This window comes from Thermobia domestica, chromosome 8 (genome assembly GCF_964235325.1).
Source record: "Thermobia domestica chromosome 8, izTheDome1.hap1.1, whole genome shotgun sequence".
Taxonomy (NCBI): domain Eukaryota; kingdom Metazoa; phylum Arthropoda; class Insecta; order Zygentoma; family Lepismatidae; genus Thermobia; species Thermobia domestica.
The window spans coordinates 16,408,281-16,427,138 of record NC_137461.1 but is presented as its reverse complement, the minus strand read 5'-3'; the positions used below and the strand labels follow the sequence as shown (position 1 = coordinate 16,427,138).

Genomic DNA, 18,858 nt, shown 5'->3' with positions numbered 1-18,858 from the left:
CTAAATGGTACACCTTAGCCGTAAATCTCCATATGGCTGTACCATTTAGAAGTGTCCCCCGCTGTACAACAGTACACGACATTCTAAAGTAAAACATTTTATACTCTCAGAAATATTCGAAGAAAATTTTCCGACAGAACATCTGGTATTGTACAATGTCAAGAAGTTTGTCAATGAAGACATTCGATGCTTTTATTTCTGCTATTTAGTCACAACATTTTAAGTATTTATTGTCATTATTACATCCAACTACTTTAAAAATTGATTTATCCTCCTGACACCCCGCGCAGAGACGGCTCTACAAAAAAATGACGACATTTGCCCGTTCATTCCTGCGGATATCTCAAGCTTTGGTGAGTTGAAACCTTCTGTAGGGTAATTTCTACACTTAAAATTTTTGCTTCGGCAGAAAAACAATAGCAGAAGAGCCTTATGTTAGGCAATTAGAAGATTTTTCCTGCTTCATATAGGCGATTTCCTTTGGGCATCAGGAGGGTATATGATCAACAGGTATCTATATTACAGGCTGGTCCAAAAGTCAATGCCATGAGAGAAAACGTCATATTGCTATTTCACGCAAACAAACACAGGTACGTTGTAAAGGTTTGGAGTGATAGAGAAATTAAGCGGATTATTTTAAGATACAACACTCAAAACACCCGAAAACCTAAGGTCTGGAATGATCACTGGGTTCACGGATTAGCTTTAATGTGATTGCACATGTCATTAGCAACACTACATATATTTATCACAACTGTACTTACTTGCTCAGCTGAACATTTCGGAAGGAAACTTTGCCATCCTCGGTAGATATTCTTTCAGAAGACTAACGTTGCTTTATACACTCAGCGACAAAAGTTCCGTTTGATGCAATTACTTTCATATATAACTTCAGAATGGAAGGACAATTTGAGTACAGTTTTCAGTAAAATAAAAGGAACGTAATTTTCTGTACGTTCTAGCCATACCACGTTATTACCAAAATAAATTTTATCAAACGAAAGGAACTTTCTAGGTGGCAGCACGAGTCCATTATCTTTCCGATCGGGTGTGGCAGTACAAGGTTAGTGACTGTCGAAAGTGGAGGAAAAAAAAAAAAAAAAAAAAAAAAGACTTCTGGACGTGTGTCGTTTCACCAAAGGGACACATACCTATTGAACATTTGTAGAGGGTGTATAAACTTGGTGAGTTTATGGTTCTTTTCATATATCTTTCATATATATCGCATGTTGCAAAATAAGTGTTACAACTCTTGGGAGGTGACTCCTGCCACTGAGACAAGAAAAAAAGTTCTCTTGAACTTTCGGCTATCGGACATAGTTTCGTATCTACAAGATGCCGAAAGCGTGGGAAAATGACTTTCGGACGCCAATAGTTCGGAAACTAAGCAACGTAAAGAGGGCGGGTAAAAAATTCACTTAAGAAGTGATACCTGCTGTATTGAATTTTGCATGTTTCACAATCCTACCATGCACACGCAAGGAATTCCCCAAAGGAACGTAGGGAGTCCCGGATAATCTGCCAAATGAAAATTGGTCTAAATGAATATGGATTGATAGGGTTTCTACCAGGTAACAATAAATCGTTTGTATTAAGTCGATACCTGGAACAAATACAAAATGGCGGACACCTTCATGCCCGTTGTGTGTGGTTGCATAATCGCCAGGTATGGATGCTGGCCAACAGTGACGTTCTGAGTATTAAGTGTAGCGAATTTGTACTCAAATGCTCTAGAAAGATTTCTGGAGTGTCGGTAGAGCACAACAGATGAAGCAGGGTGATTCACATGTGTTGAAACACTTAACGAAAATTGTCCAGAAATGCACTCATACTAAGTAAACTTGAGTTCAAAGCGTCGGAAATGTAAGGATTAGCTTCAGGGACATGAAAGCCATTGCCAATTCACCAATAATATTTCATCAATCGGATGCAATGTGATCTGCACGGCTGCATTCCAATAAGGATGCAACAACTGAGGCCAAGTTCAAATTGTGGGATCGCATGGGAAACTGGGTAAACTCAAGGAATGTCACTAGTGGCATGATCGATATTGAAATGTGGCCAATGTGTGTATTGATATCGACATGTAGCTAATGGACAAATGTCAACATGTCCCAGTGCTGCTGGGACACCGTCCCACTTGCGAAAAATAGGAAAATAACTACTCGGGTCTTGAATCTGAGGCCGTGAGCTCCCGGTATAATTGGAAACTGCAACCACGCGCTCTAGCCCTGAGGCTTCGAGGGAACCTCACTTTCTCTGTATTCATTTCTTTGAGGGGTACCTACTTTGTTTTGCAAGCGCTCTTGTACAGCCTCCCGACATGCTTGTATGTTTCATTTTGTTACTCCTATTGCACAGTTGTAAACAATCAGAGCTTTAAGACGTTTCTTCCTATTTCTCATGTCGTTTTATTTTTCATATGTATGGTGTTCCAGCTGTAGTTTTACATGTGCTAAACTGGTTTAGTTTTGTCTTTGTCTAGACATGTGCATTGTGTGTAAGATACGAATTTCTGGAGGTATTTTCCTATAATTTCAGTACGTCATATGTCCCTGAAGACGTGGGACGTGATACAAGTTTATTTTCACGGTCTATCAGAATTTGAACCATGGATTAAGAGATTTCTTTTCATATGTGTCGACTGTTTGTCGTTGTCCCAAACAAAGAGGGACATTGATACAATCGTGTTCTAGTTACGTTCTACCAAAAAGTGCACCAGATGTTATAGCAGAATGTACAACGTCATTTTCCTAGTTTTCGCACGTGAGACGGTGTCCCAGCAGTAGTGGAACATGTTGACATTTGTCCATTACCTACATATTGATATCAACACACACATTCGCCACATTTCAATATCGATCATGCGATCTCACGAGTGACATTCATTTGGTTATCCAGTTTCTTTGTGAGTCCCCTTGCACAATTTCAATTTGGCCTCAGTTGTTGCATCCTTATTGGTATGCAACCATGTACATCATATTGCATCGGATTGATGGAATATTATTGGTGAATTTCCAATGGCTTTCATGTACCTGATGTTATTCCTTACATTTCCGACGCTTTGAACTCACGTTTACTTAGTATGAGTGCATTTTTTCTGGTCATTTTTCGTTACATGTTTCCACACATGTGAATCACCCTGCTTCATCTGTTGTGCTCTACCGACACTCCAGATGTCTTTCTAGAGCATTTGAGTACATATTCGCTACACTTAATACTCAGAACGTCACAGTTGGCCAGCATCCATACCTGGCGATTATGCAACCACACACAACGGGCATGAAGGTGTCCGCCATTTTGTATTTGTTCCAGGTATCGACTTAATACAAACGAATTATTGTTACCTGGTAGAAACCCTATCAATTCATATCCATTTAGACCAATTTTCATTTGGCAGATTATCCGGGACTCCCTACGTTCCTTTGGGGAATTCCTTGCGTGTGCATGGTAGGATTGTGAAACATGCAAAATTCAATACAGCAGGTATCACTTCTTCAGTGAATTTTTTACCCGCCTTCTTTACGTTGGATAGTTTCCGAACTATTGGCGTCCGAAAGTCATTTTCCCACGCTTTCGGCACCTTGTAGATACGAAAGTATGTTCGATAGCCGAAAGTTCAAGAGAACTTTTTTTCTTGTCTCAGTGGCAGGAGTCACCTCCCAAGAGTTATTTATTTATTATTAACTTATTTTGCAACACCCGATATTATATATATATATATATATATATATATATATAATCCTTTTGAAAATATAGCCTTTTCAAAATGAATAAATCATTTATGCAAACTATAATGGTGGAAACATTCAGCTCCTTGAAAGTCCACGTGCGACTGCTGTTAAGAATTTAGCTTGAGCATAAATATTTTGGTGCTATGAGACTACAACAAAGGAGTTTCAACATAGACAATGAATTAAACAAATATTGATTACTCTTAGGCTATCTGAGATATATCTATTTAGAGACTGAACTATTTAAATTTCTAACGTAACGTTGCCAAAATATAGCTTTTTCGAGAAATGGATGGCAAATATTTTTTTGAATACGACTGTACTTACACGGTGATACTAATATAAACCTACTGAAGCTGAGTGTTACAGAGAAGCAGGTTCGGTCGTGTGTCACTGTCAGCCATGTTAAATGCTATGACAGAAGAGGAAGAACATGTAGCCAGGTCAAGACATTGACGTGGATAAAAGTTCTTTCTCTTCCATCAAAAAACACTCAACATGATTGACAGTGATACACGACCTCTCCCATTCTCTTATTATTATTATTTTCTCTTTCGCCTTCATGCTCCGTCAAGATTTATTTTTATAGTAAGTTCAGTATGTGTTCCGTTTAGAAGTACCTTTTATTAATTGTGTAGCTCTGTGTCTTATTTAGAATGTAATTATTTCATTTAAAAAAGTAGCTATTCGTAGAATATGATATGAAATAAATGAAATGAGAGGACTCACTACTAAAATGCTGCCTGCTCAGTTGCTTAGGAACTATACACCTATTAACTGTCAAGTAACACAAGTAGACATGCATTCACATATGCGTATCGCAGATAACACACACACACACTTAATTTTTTTAAATAGTGACTATCACGAAAATATTTACTTGAAAAAAATTTTGCAAAATAGTGTATAACACTGAATAACAGTAAGGCGTGCACAAGTAACTGATTTCTGTGCTTTTTTTTTTTAATGAAAAAAGTAGTTCAAACTTCTTATTATGCACCTAATTTTCACGGAGAAATCTGTTGGCGTTCCATTCGCGTCTCAATTTGTGTTAATAACAAAGCATGGATGAATACCAAAAATTGAACTTTTCAATAGTAGTTCAAATTAGTTTTTACATACACTCTCTCAAGTATGTTAATCACATTTTATATGAAAAGTTTTGTATTATTCTTGGAGTTTAACTTTCGAAATCGAGACTTAAGATTATATCTAGACTAATGCAGTACACGAATCGTACTCCCTTTCCATTGCGCAACCAACCACACTTTAGATTCAAATACAGTGGATCCACGCGGTTACGAACTTTAATCCGTTTCGTAACGCTGTTCGTAATCGTAATTATGTTTTTCCATTGAAAGTAATGTAAATACAGGGTGGCCCAAAAGTAGGTATAAAGCTCTGTATTAATCAGTATATTTTAGTTTGTTAAAATAATGAGTTTCTTTGCTTCGGTCTATTCTGAGCTTAAGGTATGAACGAAAAGAAATTAAGAACAAACAGTAAAGAAACTAAGTCCATACCTGTATGGATAACGATAAGTAAATTATATAAAATGCCATGAGGCGATCAGTCTGGAATTGTATACCTACTTTCGGGCTACCCTGTACAACTGATCAGTTCCAGCTACAGAAACATGGTAATATATCGGGTGTTCTAGAAATTGCGCCCACCGACTATACCTTTCGGGTTCTCGTTTGGAGGTGCGAATTGCACTATGTGCCAACGTCACAGATAAAGAGCCATAGAGTAGATCTACCAATTAATCAAATAGATACATCGATTCTTCTTTGCACATAGCAATTAAAGTCGACAGATTTTGACATTACCACCATTTTTCAGCGTAACAATTGATGCAACTGCCTGATGGATTTGTAGAGCAATGATAATGGTTCCAAGTTAATCTACGACGTTGCCACATAAATGCTTGAGTCGCCATAGCGGCTGAAAAACGTCCCGGAGAGTGTTTTCGCTTTATTTTGACCTGAAGAATACCGTTCTATTATTCGTGGGCGCCATTTATAACAGATTATATATACATATAAATATATATAATTATACATTTTTAAGCTTTTTTCTGTGAAGAGGAATATGCGAATGAAAATAACATTATCCTTTTAAAAGACTAATGAATAACACTAAATTAAACCAAACGGTATGAACGCTATATGAAAAATTAAAAGAAAAACGTTAGTGCCAGAAAAGAAAAAAAATCCTAACACACAATATTTATAGCAAACGCGCAAAAGCACTCCTAGGCGCGCGGAACTATCACTACAGGCATGTGTAATTGTATCCCGAAACATTGTTCTTAAGCCGACAAGAAAAAAATTTCACAAAACGAGAGATTTATAATTCGTGGATCCACTGTATTTTGAAAATTAAAATGTCTGTTGTAAAAAAGGCCAACACTCATGCCACTGGTAAAAGGAGCACAATGCATTTTTAATTGCGCTTTCTATACTAATTTGAGAACACTGAAGCCTATTAAACTATTTTAAAACATATTTGCCCACAGGGTCGCGAGAAAAATGATCTCAAAGTTGGGATATAAATGAATATCCCAGCTTTGAGATCACTTTCTCAAAATTGGGATATAAATAAATATCCCAAATTTGAGATCATTTCTCTCGCGACCCTATGTACGGGTAGGTTTCAAAAATGTTTCACTGGATTTAGAATCCTTAAACTAGTGTAAATAATGGCAATTAAAAATGCATTCAAGCATACGCGCTTTTACTCAATGACATGAGCGTTGGTTTTTTTATTATTTCAGTTTTGTGCTGCTTCGAGAAAGAGATTGTGCGATTCGGCCAATTTTGTGTGAATTCACTTTTGCAGAAACAATAAGGATGCATTAGAGTAAGTACGAGATCTAACATAAATCTGTTCCTAGAATTTAATGATACTTTCTACCTAGGTATTTGCTTTGAAAAGTATATTTCCTCTCCCAATTTTTATGAAGCTCTTAACGGTAATTTCAAAAAGAATAATATGCTTTGTTTTTTAAATTTATCCCTGCTCCCTCAAATATAACTGGTCTATACTATTTCGATAGAATCGGATCAAGATTTTTTCTTTCAGATTATTGCATACTGCAATTCAGATTCCCAATCATCGTTGTATATTTTTATAGTAAAGAACAATTGGGTTTTAATCTTGCATTAGAAAATTTGCAATTACGAACATTACTTTTGAAATTGTCATTAGAAATGGATATTACAAATAATTTATCTTTTTTAATACCTTGTGACACCTTTTCTGGATTAATTATAATACTTGTTAATTTACTACAATCGTAATATAACAATATGCTTTAATTACTACAACCATATCACCGACCTATTTCGTGCACTTGAAATATAAATGAATTATTTATATACGTCTGTTTATGAAGAAAAAACTCAATTCTTCAAAAGTTTGGTGAGAAAACTACATCTAATGATAAAGCTCCACTGAAACCACCACCACTCTTTATAAACACTTTTCTTTGCAATAATAAATGATTTAAATGTTTTAATACTGCGAACTGTAATTTTATAATAAAATGATAAACATAAGAAAGAGTGCTATTTTAGCTGGAATTACTCAAGACCAACTTTCATTGAATATGCAAATAATAATCTACTAAAACTATCAAATAATCTATGCAAATAGAAGTTTTGCATTAAGTTATACAGAACAGTCTTTCGGACAGTAGCAATTAATTTCTTTATCTCTCATTTTAGGTTTTACAAAAATATATATTTTTAAAATAAAAAACTATCAACTTACGAATTAACACAACAATACGTCAAATAATGCAAGGTTCAACAAAGTTTAAATATATAGTTTAAATATATAGCTTAAATGATCGCAATAACCACCAATATTTTGTCTTTTGTTATTTACTGGAGCAATAACTGGTAATTAAATTACAATTGGCACTACTACAACATTAATTTTGAAAAATTATTTACTCGTCGTCACGCTTGCGTTTACCAGCTCCAGTGTAATCTCCAGCACCAAGAAGTCCCAGAGCAGTTCCCATTAGATTAATCGGAGTTTTTCCATCGGTAATCAACGTCGACTGAAGACCCAACGCTTGCAGCATCTGTACCTGGAAGTAAAGGGAAAAAATGCATGTTATCCATATTTTAAAAATAAAAGATGATATATATATATGTACTTGTATTAAACTACTAGACGTACTCTTATTAATTATGTGTGTTATTTAACCTTTTAAGTGTACACTAGCTGAACCTGCGCTCTCTACTCAGCGCATCATTCACATATGAAGGGTAAGGGGGAAAAACAACAAATGTCCATGTATGTGTTTTATCGGGTGCTTTGTCCTGTCTGTTGGAGACTTGGTACTATTTGATTGTATATGCCATGCATACATGGATGTAGAAATGTCAATATAAAAAGGGGCAAAAGATTTACTAACCCTATTCTTTCCTATGCGGTTTTCAATATTATAACGCTGTTTTCTCGAAAATGCAGTTTTGTGACATTCCTTCTTTTTTTTTTTTTTTCCTTACCCTTCATATGAGCATGAATCTGCTTGTCACTCCTTACAACATATGTACATGTCCCTTTACAGACACAAGTGAAAGACATCTTGATAAAAATCGGCAAAAGATACCGTAAAGGGAGATTTTTTCGATTACTTTTTCAATATCTCGCACGTTTGCAAGATTTGAACATACTTCCGGTTGGAGTTTCTAATTCATGTATGATCAGTGTTTTCTTTCTTTTTGCATGCAGTATGTAATAATAAAATACATTACATATACAATTAAATATAATGTCAGTGATATATGGTGTTCATTGGCCAAAACACACTAAACCAGCGTTTCCCAACCTTTTTCAACTTGCAGCACACTCATTATTACTATTATTACTATTATTATTATTTGCTAATATAAAATACTATGGTATTTTTTTCTCTGTGATTACTGATCATCTTCTCACAGAGATGAAAGCTCGATCACTGGTTTTCCCCTATGCTAATTCATTATGCTTATTTTTTTATTCTAATTTTAAAATAGAAAACAATTGCAATGAAATATAGGACTTACATTTTTAAAAATACGCTTTTTTTTCGAAAACTGTATCCAACCTTTCACTAAGAACGAAGATCACTAAATAACGAACGAAGAAACAAATGTCTTGTACTTTTAACTTTGCTGTTTTAACCAAAACGCGTGTATATTATTGCAATCACACAGCTTGCGATGCGTAGAAGTCAAAACACAGCTGTTGAACAAAGTGTTGTTCTGTCATTCACGTGCGAAAGTGTTCTACGAACGTTCACTTGACGCGTATTGTACAAGTGCTTCCATTTCTCGGTGTTAGTATGACTCAATTGAAGTGTAACATAGCACCTAACGTGGAAATGTGTACGAGCCGAAATACTGTCTGATACGCGGTAATAGATGTAGAATACTATATTACAATTACAGTAATTTTTTCCATGGTAGAAATTCATAGTAATGTGAAATACAAAAATATATTTTTTTCCCTATGTCTTGCAATTTGGTTGCTATAGAATTAATAATTTTATTTCGATTTCCTCGCGGCACACCAGCGGTCCATTCGCGGCACACCGGTTGGGAAACGCTGCTCTAAACAATAAAGATTTATCTTAGACTGGAGAAATGGTTATCCTTAGTTTCTCATTGTCATTTGGCCATGAAACAAACACCGGAGAGATATAAAACCTCTTTATATAACTAAGTGGTGTTTGAATGTATAACTCGTACGATGCTTTACTTTTTTAAAATTTCAGCACCTCCAGTGTACCCCTAAAAATGTAATAAAGAAATAACGACCATGTTTTTTAAATATTCAATTAGAAATGAACAATCTATACAATATTTGAACCGACCAGCGAAAATGGCACGTTTCTAGTACCTGCGGTTTTCGAGAATTCATCGTCGAAAGGATTGGAGACATATATAAACATCCACAAATATATAAACGTTTCTAGCATTTTAATATATAGATGGTGTAGATGTACGTCGTAGTGCGGATGGCGTATGCATAAGCTCTTAATTTAGTTATCTAAATCTGAGTGTAGAAGCCACAAATTAGATCCCAGATACTTTTTCTTCACCTTTCATTAAGCCATAATAATAATAATAATAATAATGATGATGATGTTGATGGTGTTCTACTACTACCACTTCTTTTAGCAAATCAAACATTTCTTTCATTTTGAAACTTTTTTTTTTTTTTTTTAAAAAAAATCACCTTTCAAGAGCGACTTGTCCCCAAAACTTCCACACTTGAGGGCTTAATGTACGAATTGCATTGTTTCAGTGTTCTTCTACACCTTCCTCAACAGATCTGGTCAACCTGTCTTACTATTTTATCTCATACAGGGCGAGTTTTTAAAACTTTAAACTGCAAAGTATCTGGAGAAGCATCGGAAGAAAGAAAAAAAATGTTCGAAATAAATATTATTTTGGAGGAGGGGTAAATAACTGGTGAAAAAGCTAGCACCCACTTGCCACCCTGGTGTGAGACAGGGAAGGACAAGTTTGAAACTTGAGTAGAGACCCTCATTTTAAAAAATTCTTTTTATTGTAGATTGAGATTCTACGAAGGAAAGAAGAAATTTTATTCGAATCAGTTCTTTCCAATTCATGACAGATGGCAGTGTAATCAGTAGAAACTAGTTTTACTAAGATATCCAATTGGAAGCCCCGCGTTTCATCGTAGAATAAATCTGTGATATATCAATCATCTGCCTTAAACTGTTTCAAGACTTGTGATGGACTGCGTTATATTGACCAAGAAGTTGTTAGGTTCCTTTCCTTTAAGGGGAAGACCCATATTTCATTATTCTGCCTGGAGCGCACGTAGCAGAATTACGGATGCGCTGCAAACTGGCTTAACGTGAACGACTACATACACGATATGTTCAGTCTCAACACATCACTGTTGAGTAACTAATGTGTCACTTTTAATTACGCAAAGTTACTAGTTTGTGACATGTACAAAAGTATCAAATCTTAAATATGAGGGACAAGGGACACGGTCTCTCAGTAGTAGAGCGCTTAGCTCTGGTTTGATCCCGGGCCAAGTAAGTTTGTGGTGGTCAACATTGTGTCCGTGGGTTTTCTCGGGGTACTCCCGTTTCCTCCCACTTTCTTATTCCACCAATTCTTCCATCATTCATTTGCTTTAATCATCATCATCTCTCTTAGCCTAAACGGAATAATCGTGCGAATTAAACTAAAAATTTCATTTCATTTCATTTCGCGTATGAGGCACCATACAGGTTGGACATAAACTTCCCCAGAGCTGGTTTCTGGGTGACTGACACAAATGTTTGGTATGTTCCCGACTAGCTAGAAATACGAAATTTCGCACATTGATAAAGGATAATATGTACATCTTCAGAAAATTCCAACAATTCAGATACTACAGCTAAGGAGGCCAAACAGCACTATAAACCTCACACCATCCCTTGTATAGACCAAAATAATTACTTTCAACAAGACTTGTAACTATAATAATTAAGTCACACTACATTACAGACAGCTGCTAGCAGGTTCGTATTAAAGGCGAAGCAATCGCTCCATGGCCTCTCAACTAAGGACGACCTTAGATTTGTCCACCGCGAAGTCCAAATGGTATGAGCCAGGATTGAACAAGGTGTACCCCGTTGTCTCTCTGCTTACTGGTATTGAAATATTCTATAAAACGACTACACTTTGTGCAGGAGTTCAGGAGGAGGTTGAAATATGCACCCATCAAATCAGCAGTTTTCGTGTAAATTGTGGATGACATCGAAATGGTCGTTTTCAAAACATTACTCCTGACTTAATGGAAAATTGAATAACTTTGCATTATATTTTACAAGACTCTTTACTGAAATGAATTTATATTTATTTATACTAATATTTCTTCAACTTATGTGCCAATACATTCAAAATTAATAAACTACTATTTTTTTCAACTTGAATGAAATTCTCTACACTGAATGGCGAAAAGAAACTTATTCGTACCACTTCCATTCCCAACACTAATCACAAAATTCAGGTTCGATCACCTTTATCTTCGTCATCTTCGAATCTAGATTGCACCAGCCCAAAAGTACCTTTTCGTACGTAAACCATTTCGGTATACTTACAGACGAGTATCTGCAATGGAAAACCGACATTAATGTTATTTGGTCAGGACGTAGTTTCCGTCTTTGTTCTTACTACGAATTTCTGCTGATCAAGTTGCAATTGGATTTCTGAACTTGATATATATTTTTTATGGGAGGGGATAGGGTTGTTTACGTTAACAGCCACAATTTATTGTACCGCAACAAACACTTTGCTCCATAGCATTCTTCTCTGAAATCATAATAGTAAACTGAAAATTATATACACTTTCTGATAGTAATCAAACATGTTGCGGACTGCTTGTCTAGTAGCTAACGCTTGTGCCTTTGATGCATAGGGTGTAGAGTTCGAAAATTTGAACGCATATTATAGTGGTTTGGATTCCGCCTTGAACTGTAGATCCAAGTCTTGTCTATCGATGCTGAAAAGTGATCCTAAACAACAAATCAATGACAGGTGTTGAGTCATCACATACGAATGAAATAATTATCAGAATTGAAACACGAAAATAATGCTACCCACTGTTCAGGACTTAACCCTTATAAGGTCCATGATACGTTTTCGTACAATAATACAATGTTATCTTGATCCGCTTATTTAGGTCCTATAACAGACATTTAAGGCGCGTTCTTTTTATTGGTCAAGCGAGACATAGATCAAATAACACCCCAGATGTGTTTTGGAACCAGTTGGTCAACTTTGGAACCAGTTAGTCAACTTGGTGGCGCCAAATGGGGGAGGGCGCGTGAAATCACATTTTTTTTTTTCTTGAGGTAATTTTCAAAAATTTTCCCCGCCCTTAGCTTCAAGATATCATACTAAAATTTTGCATACGCATTGTGTACACCTTTAACTATCACTTTTTGACATATCTACGTCAGCCTGGGCCTGGGCCCGAGGGGCCCAAAGGTTTTAAAAAGGGGATTTTTAGGAAAATTTCCCGATTTTCCCTAATTTCCCGTTTTTGGTGTATGATACGTACAAGCAAATGGTACTGTTGGAAAGGTTGCTCTATTATGAAGAAAACGAGATATGAATCATGATCCTACGACAAATAGCAATGAAGCAGTACCTGATTGATTGAAAGTCTTTTAAAATTTCCCTTAAAAAATGAGGAGTTTATAAGGGTTAAATACAATATGTAATCCAATTACGAGAAGCAATTAAATGCTTTTGCTACTTTTAATAGTTGCTGCTTTCAGTAGTCTTCAACAAGTTAGGAGCACAATCTATTAGAAATACGTACTGTTCAACTTTGTACCAGACGAACGAGGCTTGTTACCCTAGAACAGCGTTTCCCAACCATTTTCAACTTGCGGCACACTACGGGTGTAACTTGAATTCTCACGGCACATTTAGAAATCATTATTTGTAAATATAAAATAGCGTGGTATTTTTTTCTGTGATTACTGATCTCACAGAGAAGAAAGCTCGATCACTGTTTTTCCCCCGTGGTAAATCATTATGCTTATTTTTCATTCTAATTTAAAAATAGAAAACAATTGCAATGAAATGTTGGGCTCAGGTTTTTAAAAATACGCTTTCATTTTCGCAAACTGTATCCAACCTTTCACTAAGAAGGAAGATCACTAAATAAAGAACGAACAAACAAATCTTTTACTTTTAAAGCACAAATGTAGGTATTTGTTTCCTTTGTTGAAAGGATTGAATTATATTTCAACATTTCAAGTTACGAAATAATCTGCAAGAATGAAGAAGCAATAATGGTCATAACAACGATAAATACTTTTTTTCAACATTAAAAAATGTACAGAAAAGTAACACGGTATGAAACTTAAAATTGTAGATTCATAGTGGAGGTTCCTAGTAATGCGAAATACAAATATACATTTTTCCCTATGTCTTGCAATTTGATTGCTATAGAATTAGTAATTTTGTTTCGATTTCCTCGCGGCACACCAGTAGCCCATTGACGGCAAACCAGTGTGCCGCGGCACACCGGTTGGGAAACGCTGCCCTAGAATGTGAAATACGTTTGAGTGCATAGAAGAGTAGTTGTAAACTTTGACTGGGCTAAGAAAACAGAAAATTACTATATAAAAGTTGGAACTTAGTTTAAGTTGAACGTCCGATGTTTGTGCCTTAAAGGGTAAAGCTGATTACGAAATGAATGATGATGAAGGGACGGTTGAAACAGAATGATTTTCACCTGAGACAGACAGGTCTTCAGATCACCTGCTAATGCTTTGAAACATTCGTTCCACGCCAATTGCTAATTGAAACTTGAAGACTAAGAATCATAATCCATATAAATAAAAATTAAAGTGACTATGTTTGTGACGTAACTCTTAAACGACCCGACCGATCTTGATCAAATTTTCAGCACAGATGCGGTTCGGGTCTGGGATGTTTTTTATCATTTCACTTTGACGGTGCAACTTAGGGAAGGGGGAATATTTAAAAATGGTCGAAAATGACCGATATTAGTGCCGAATCCATAGTTTTCGCGGTCACTGAGATGAACAGTGTCACTTCCGATGCCGTTTAAATCCAAATTCAGCCCCGCAACAGCGCATCATTCACACATGAGCATGAATCTCCTTGTCATTCCGCACAACATCTGTACACGTCCTTTTACAGAAACAAGTGAAGGACCTCTTGATAATCACCACGGGGTACCATAAAGGGGAGATTTTTACGATTATTTTTTTTTCAATATTTCTCTCCATTTGCAAGATTTGAGCTTAACTTCCGGTTGGAGTTTCTAATTCATGTATGATCAGAGTTTTCTTTCTTCTTGCATGCAGTATGTAATAAGAAAATACATTATACACACGATTAATTATAATGTCAGTGATATATTGTATTCATTGGGCGAAACACTCCAAACAATAGATTCATCTTAGACTGGAGAAGTGGTTATTCTTCGTTTTTCATTATCATTTGGCCGTGAAACAAACGCTTGAGAGAGATACTACTCCCCTATATAGTTATGTTGTGTTGGAATGTATAACTCGTAGGATATTATTCTTTTTTTTTTTTTTTTTTTTAAATCAACACTTCCAATGTACTATAAAATGTTATAAAGAATTAACGGTAATGTTTTTTAAATATTCAATTAAAACTGGACAATCGACATAAAATTTGGAATCGGCCGACGGCACGTTTCTAGCACTTGTGGTTTTCGAGATCTCATTGTCGAAGGGACTGGAGACAAACAAACTTTTTTTTGTGGGGGAGGGGGGGGGGAGAAAAACATAAATCTACCATTTTAATATATAGTTTATTATTATACTTCGTATAACTACAATTCACGTAGTCAGAAAATTCTTGTTGCTTCTCTTTACCAGAAAGATCGAGATCCCTGGCTTCATTCCTTAAAAACTAATCAATTCCATGGAACTTTTTTTTTTTTTTTTTTTCTTTTACAAATATCCGCTAGTAAAGTGGGTAACTTACCTTCTGCTCAAAGCCAGCTGTAGCAATTGCTCTGAGGGTATCGGATCCCATAGCTTCCACCATCTGCCTGAATTTGTCCACTTCTACCGATGCAAGTTCCTTCGCCTTTTCAATTTCTAAACGATTCTGTTCAGACAAGAACGAGATTTCTGCTTCACGCGCAAGACGAAGTCTCTCCAGTTCGGATTCCTAGCAAAAACAATATATATCATTTATTATTACGTGAAGGTATAATTTCTTGGTTTAGGAGCTTTAACAAAATTGTTTCAACGATACTTATACTAAAAGTAGTATCATTCATTATTAATCATGTAACAGAAGCTGGAAGAAAGTAACACTTTATCACTAGTATTTAAATTAAATGTTCCAAAACTAATGGTACAGTAATGGTAATCATTGGAAAATAAACATGAGTGGAATATTAGATCTCCATCGTCTTATGCTGAAAGTTGTTCGGTAAAATATCGGGTCGATTTTGAAAGGTACCCACTTAATGACAAGCCTAACTGCCATCGGTGCTGGTATCCTATTGAACTCCAAACGCTGTGGACTATTGCCGACATCGAAGCTTCCATTCATACAAACTCCGGCGAAGTACGGGCACTCCTCCCTGTATGCTTTCCAGACACCGGCGAGGGTACGCGGAAGCCGATGTTAAAGAAGTCTTTTCAATAGGCCAAAGCTGCAAAAATCCATAGGTCTCACCACCACCAAGGTCCTTCACTGGAATGTCTTGAAATGGAATGACACGAATTCCTATTCAATTTTCTCATCAAAATGCAGAGACGGTCTGATGAAACCTTGTCCATGTGGATCTTCAGCTGGTTGGTGTCCGTACCATATAACTGTGGGATATTGACCCGGAAGGTAAGTGTAATAATGGATTCTTAGAAATATATTCCTTTCACCTGTACGGCACATTTTTATCAACCTTGGTATCATGAATTTCTTTGCATAATTGAGTTCCGTTACAACCATAATCTACGAGGAAAACTTTCCCAGCAGTGGCGAACCAAGTTGCAACTGCTCTTAGCATCGCTATTACTGTCTCTCAGCGCCAGAGTGTGAGTACCAGCAGTGTATATTAATCCCCTATGACGTCTAAAATGACTTTTAGACTCTGCCAGGTGCTTTTCATACAGATACCAGTAGATCGTGGAGCAAAAGCACGTGGTATACCGGGGCCTTACAGCCGCATCTCAACCGGAGCCCCTTATGAATGAATGTTCTAGCTGAAGATGCCAAATTGAATCGCTGGCCCATCCCACATTCGACTGGCCAATTCTTCTGGCACGCCAATTTACAGACACACTGCAGCACTACGGGTAGTGTATGTTTTTATGGTATACAAAGTACACAATCTACTCCATCAGAGCCAAAGCTACCACAATTGCGTGAGATTGGCAACGAACGTCAATCTTAACGCTTCTTTAACGCCATAAAAATAAGTTTTTCCTCGAAAACTGCACATGAGAATTTACTTCCTCAAGCAAGTATAGCTCGATGTAGTCTATCAATTGACATACGTCTTTGGACAATATGAAAGTTTCATAGTTAGTAATAATTTTGATATATATCTCATTCACCATAATGTACAGTTATTATTTTGGTTTATATTTCATTCACTATACTGTATAATTGTACTTTTGGTCTATATCTCATTCACTATACTGTACAGTTGTAATTTTGGTCTATCTCTCATTTACCATTCTGTAAAGTTGTACTTTTGGCTTATATCTCCTTTACCATACTGTATAGTTGTAATTTTCGGCTATATCTCATTCACCATACTGTATAGCTGTAATTTTGGGCTATATCTCATTCACCATACTGTATAGTTGTAATTTTGGGCTATATCTCATTCACCATATTGTATAGTTGTAATTTTGGGCTATATCTCATTCACCATACTGTATAGTTGTAATTTTGGGCTATATCTCATTCACCATACTGTATACTATCATTTTGCTAGTGTCATAATGAAACACGAGATAAGGGTATACTTCAGTACGAGTTTCGTCTTAACAGGTGGCATGCATAAAGTTTTATCTTTACAAAAATATTAACTCCTTGATTCTCTCGAAAATTACGCACGAGATTTACACTCGCCTGCATCAGTTTGTTCAGCTCAATGAGATTTATCGAATTTTTGTCATTATTATTCTTCTCTTTCCCTGTTCTATAATGTTCTTCATCCTTCCAAACACCTAGCTTAGCTCTGAAAGCTTTCTTGGTTAAGACTGGACAAGAAGAAGAAAAATAAGTCTTACCTTATTGAATTTACGGAAACTTTTACTTACCGCTTCAATTTTTGAGGCTTCAGACTTCATTTTGGCCTGCTCGACAGCGGCTTCTCCCTCAATTCTTGCGGCTTCGGCTCGACTCTTGGCTTCTGCTGCAGCCTGTCCACACGATTCTACAGCTGCAGATTCTGCTTGTAGCTTCAGCAATTCTTGCCTGGCCTTCTCCGCAGCCGCAGAGTCTTCAATCCTCTGCCTCTCCAAGCGACCTTTCGCCTCTTGTTCTATTCGCTCAGCTTCGTGACTGCAATACAAACAGTTATTTTAGTTAGTACTATACTATTTACTACATATGTAGTAATTTTTTTGTGCGTATTCTAATGCTTTCCTGTGTACCATTCTGATGTTCCAAATTTTCGGACTTCCATCATCGGGTAGTTCAAAAATGGATCAAGAAAAAGATTATTATTTCATACGAGTGGAAAAACTGAACAACAGAAATTCATCACTTTGGTTCATTATTAAGTTCAATCCCTCCTTTCCAATTAAGTCACCAGTGATAAATATTTCCTAGCCTATTCTAATTTCCATCAAGATGGAACTCAAGTATAGAAGTCAGATCAGAAAACTCAAAATATTATAATCTATAAGAGAGATTTACCATGTATCTTAATATATAAAATTGAAAGTAACCATGTTTGTGACTTCATAACTCTTGACCGATCTCGATCAAATTTGCAACATAGATGAAGTTTGGTCCTGAGATGGGTTTCACTTTGACTGTACAACGTACGGGAAGGGATATATAATATGGAGACGTAACCACTTGACAGAATGCAACCGATCTTCGTAGGAGTATATTTGGGAACATGCAGAAGCGATTGGTGTGGAAAACAAAATTAGTTCCAATCTTCGCCACCAGAGATAATTGTGGCTCTGTAAGTGCAGCTCGGAAGAAAAACGACACTAATGATGCTAAATGATAAGAAAGACAGTAATTTCCTCTCATGTGGGTCTCATTGCATTGATTGCCAATGCAATTAATACCCCGTGGTCAGTGGAGAATTGACGGGGGGGATTTTGGGCTGAAGCTCCCCTTAAAATTCCGGGACGAGCATCGGCATCTGCGGACGCAACTGATGTTTTATTGTTATCTTGTAAGGATACCCATGCAGCACTTTGCGAAGAATTTTCCACACAGTTGCATAGGGCATGTCCAGATGTTTTGACACTGCCTTCGCACCTACCACGCTACTGTTACCCTCGGATTTCTCCACGACGACATTGATTTCTCCACGAACATTTTGAACTTATTCCTGTGTTAGGAGCCGCGATGGCTCAGTAGCAGAGCGTTCACCT

At 36.4% G+C, this 18,858-nt stretch overlaps 1 protein-coding gene across 1 annotated transcript in view; it reads right to left on the bottom strand.

Moving 5' to 3' along the window:
* LOC145692713 (major vault protein-like) overlaps positions 1–18,858 on the bottom strand; it is a 75,794-nt gene that overhangs the window by 1,285 nt on the left and 55,651 nt on the right. Inside the window, exons 13-15 of the mRNA XM_081768128.1 lie at positions 17,560–17,803; positions 15,260–15,448; positions 81–7,833 (exon numbers count right to left, since the gene is read on the bottom strand). Coding sequence (XP_081624254.1) covers positions 7,690–7,833; positions 15,260–15,448; positions 17,560–17,803 — 577 coding nt within the window. The 3' untranslated portion in view covers positions 81–7,689. The remainder of the gene's footprint in view (positions 1–80; positions 7,834–15,259; positions 15,449–17,559; positions 17,804–18,858) is intronic.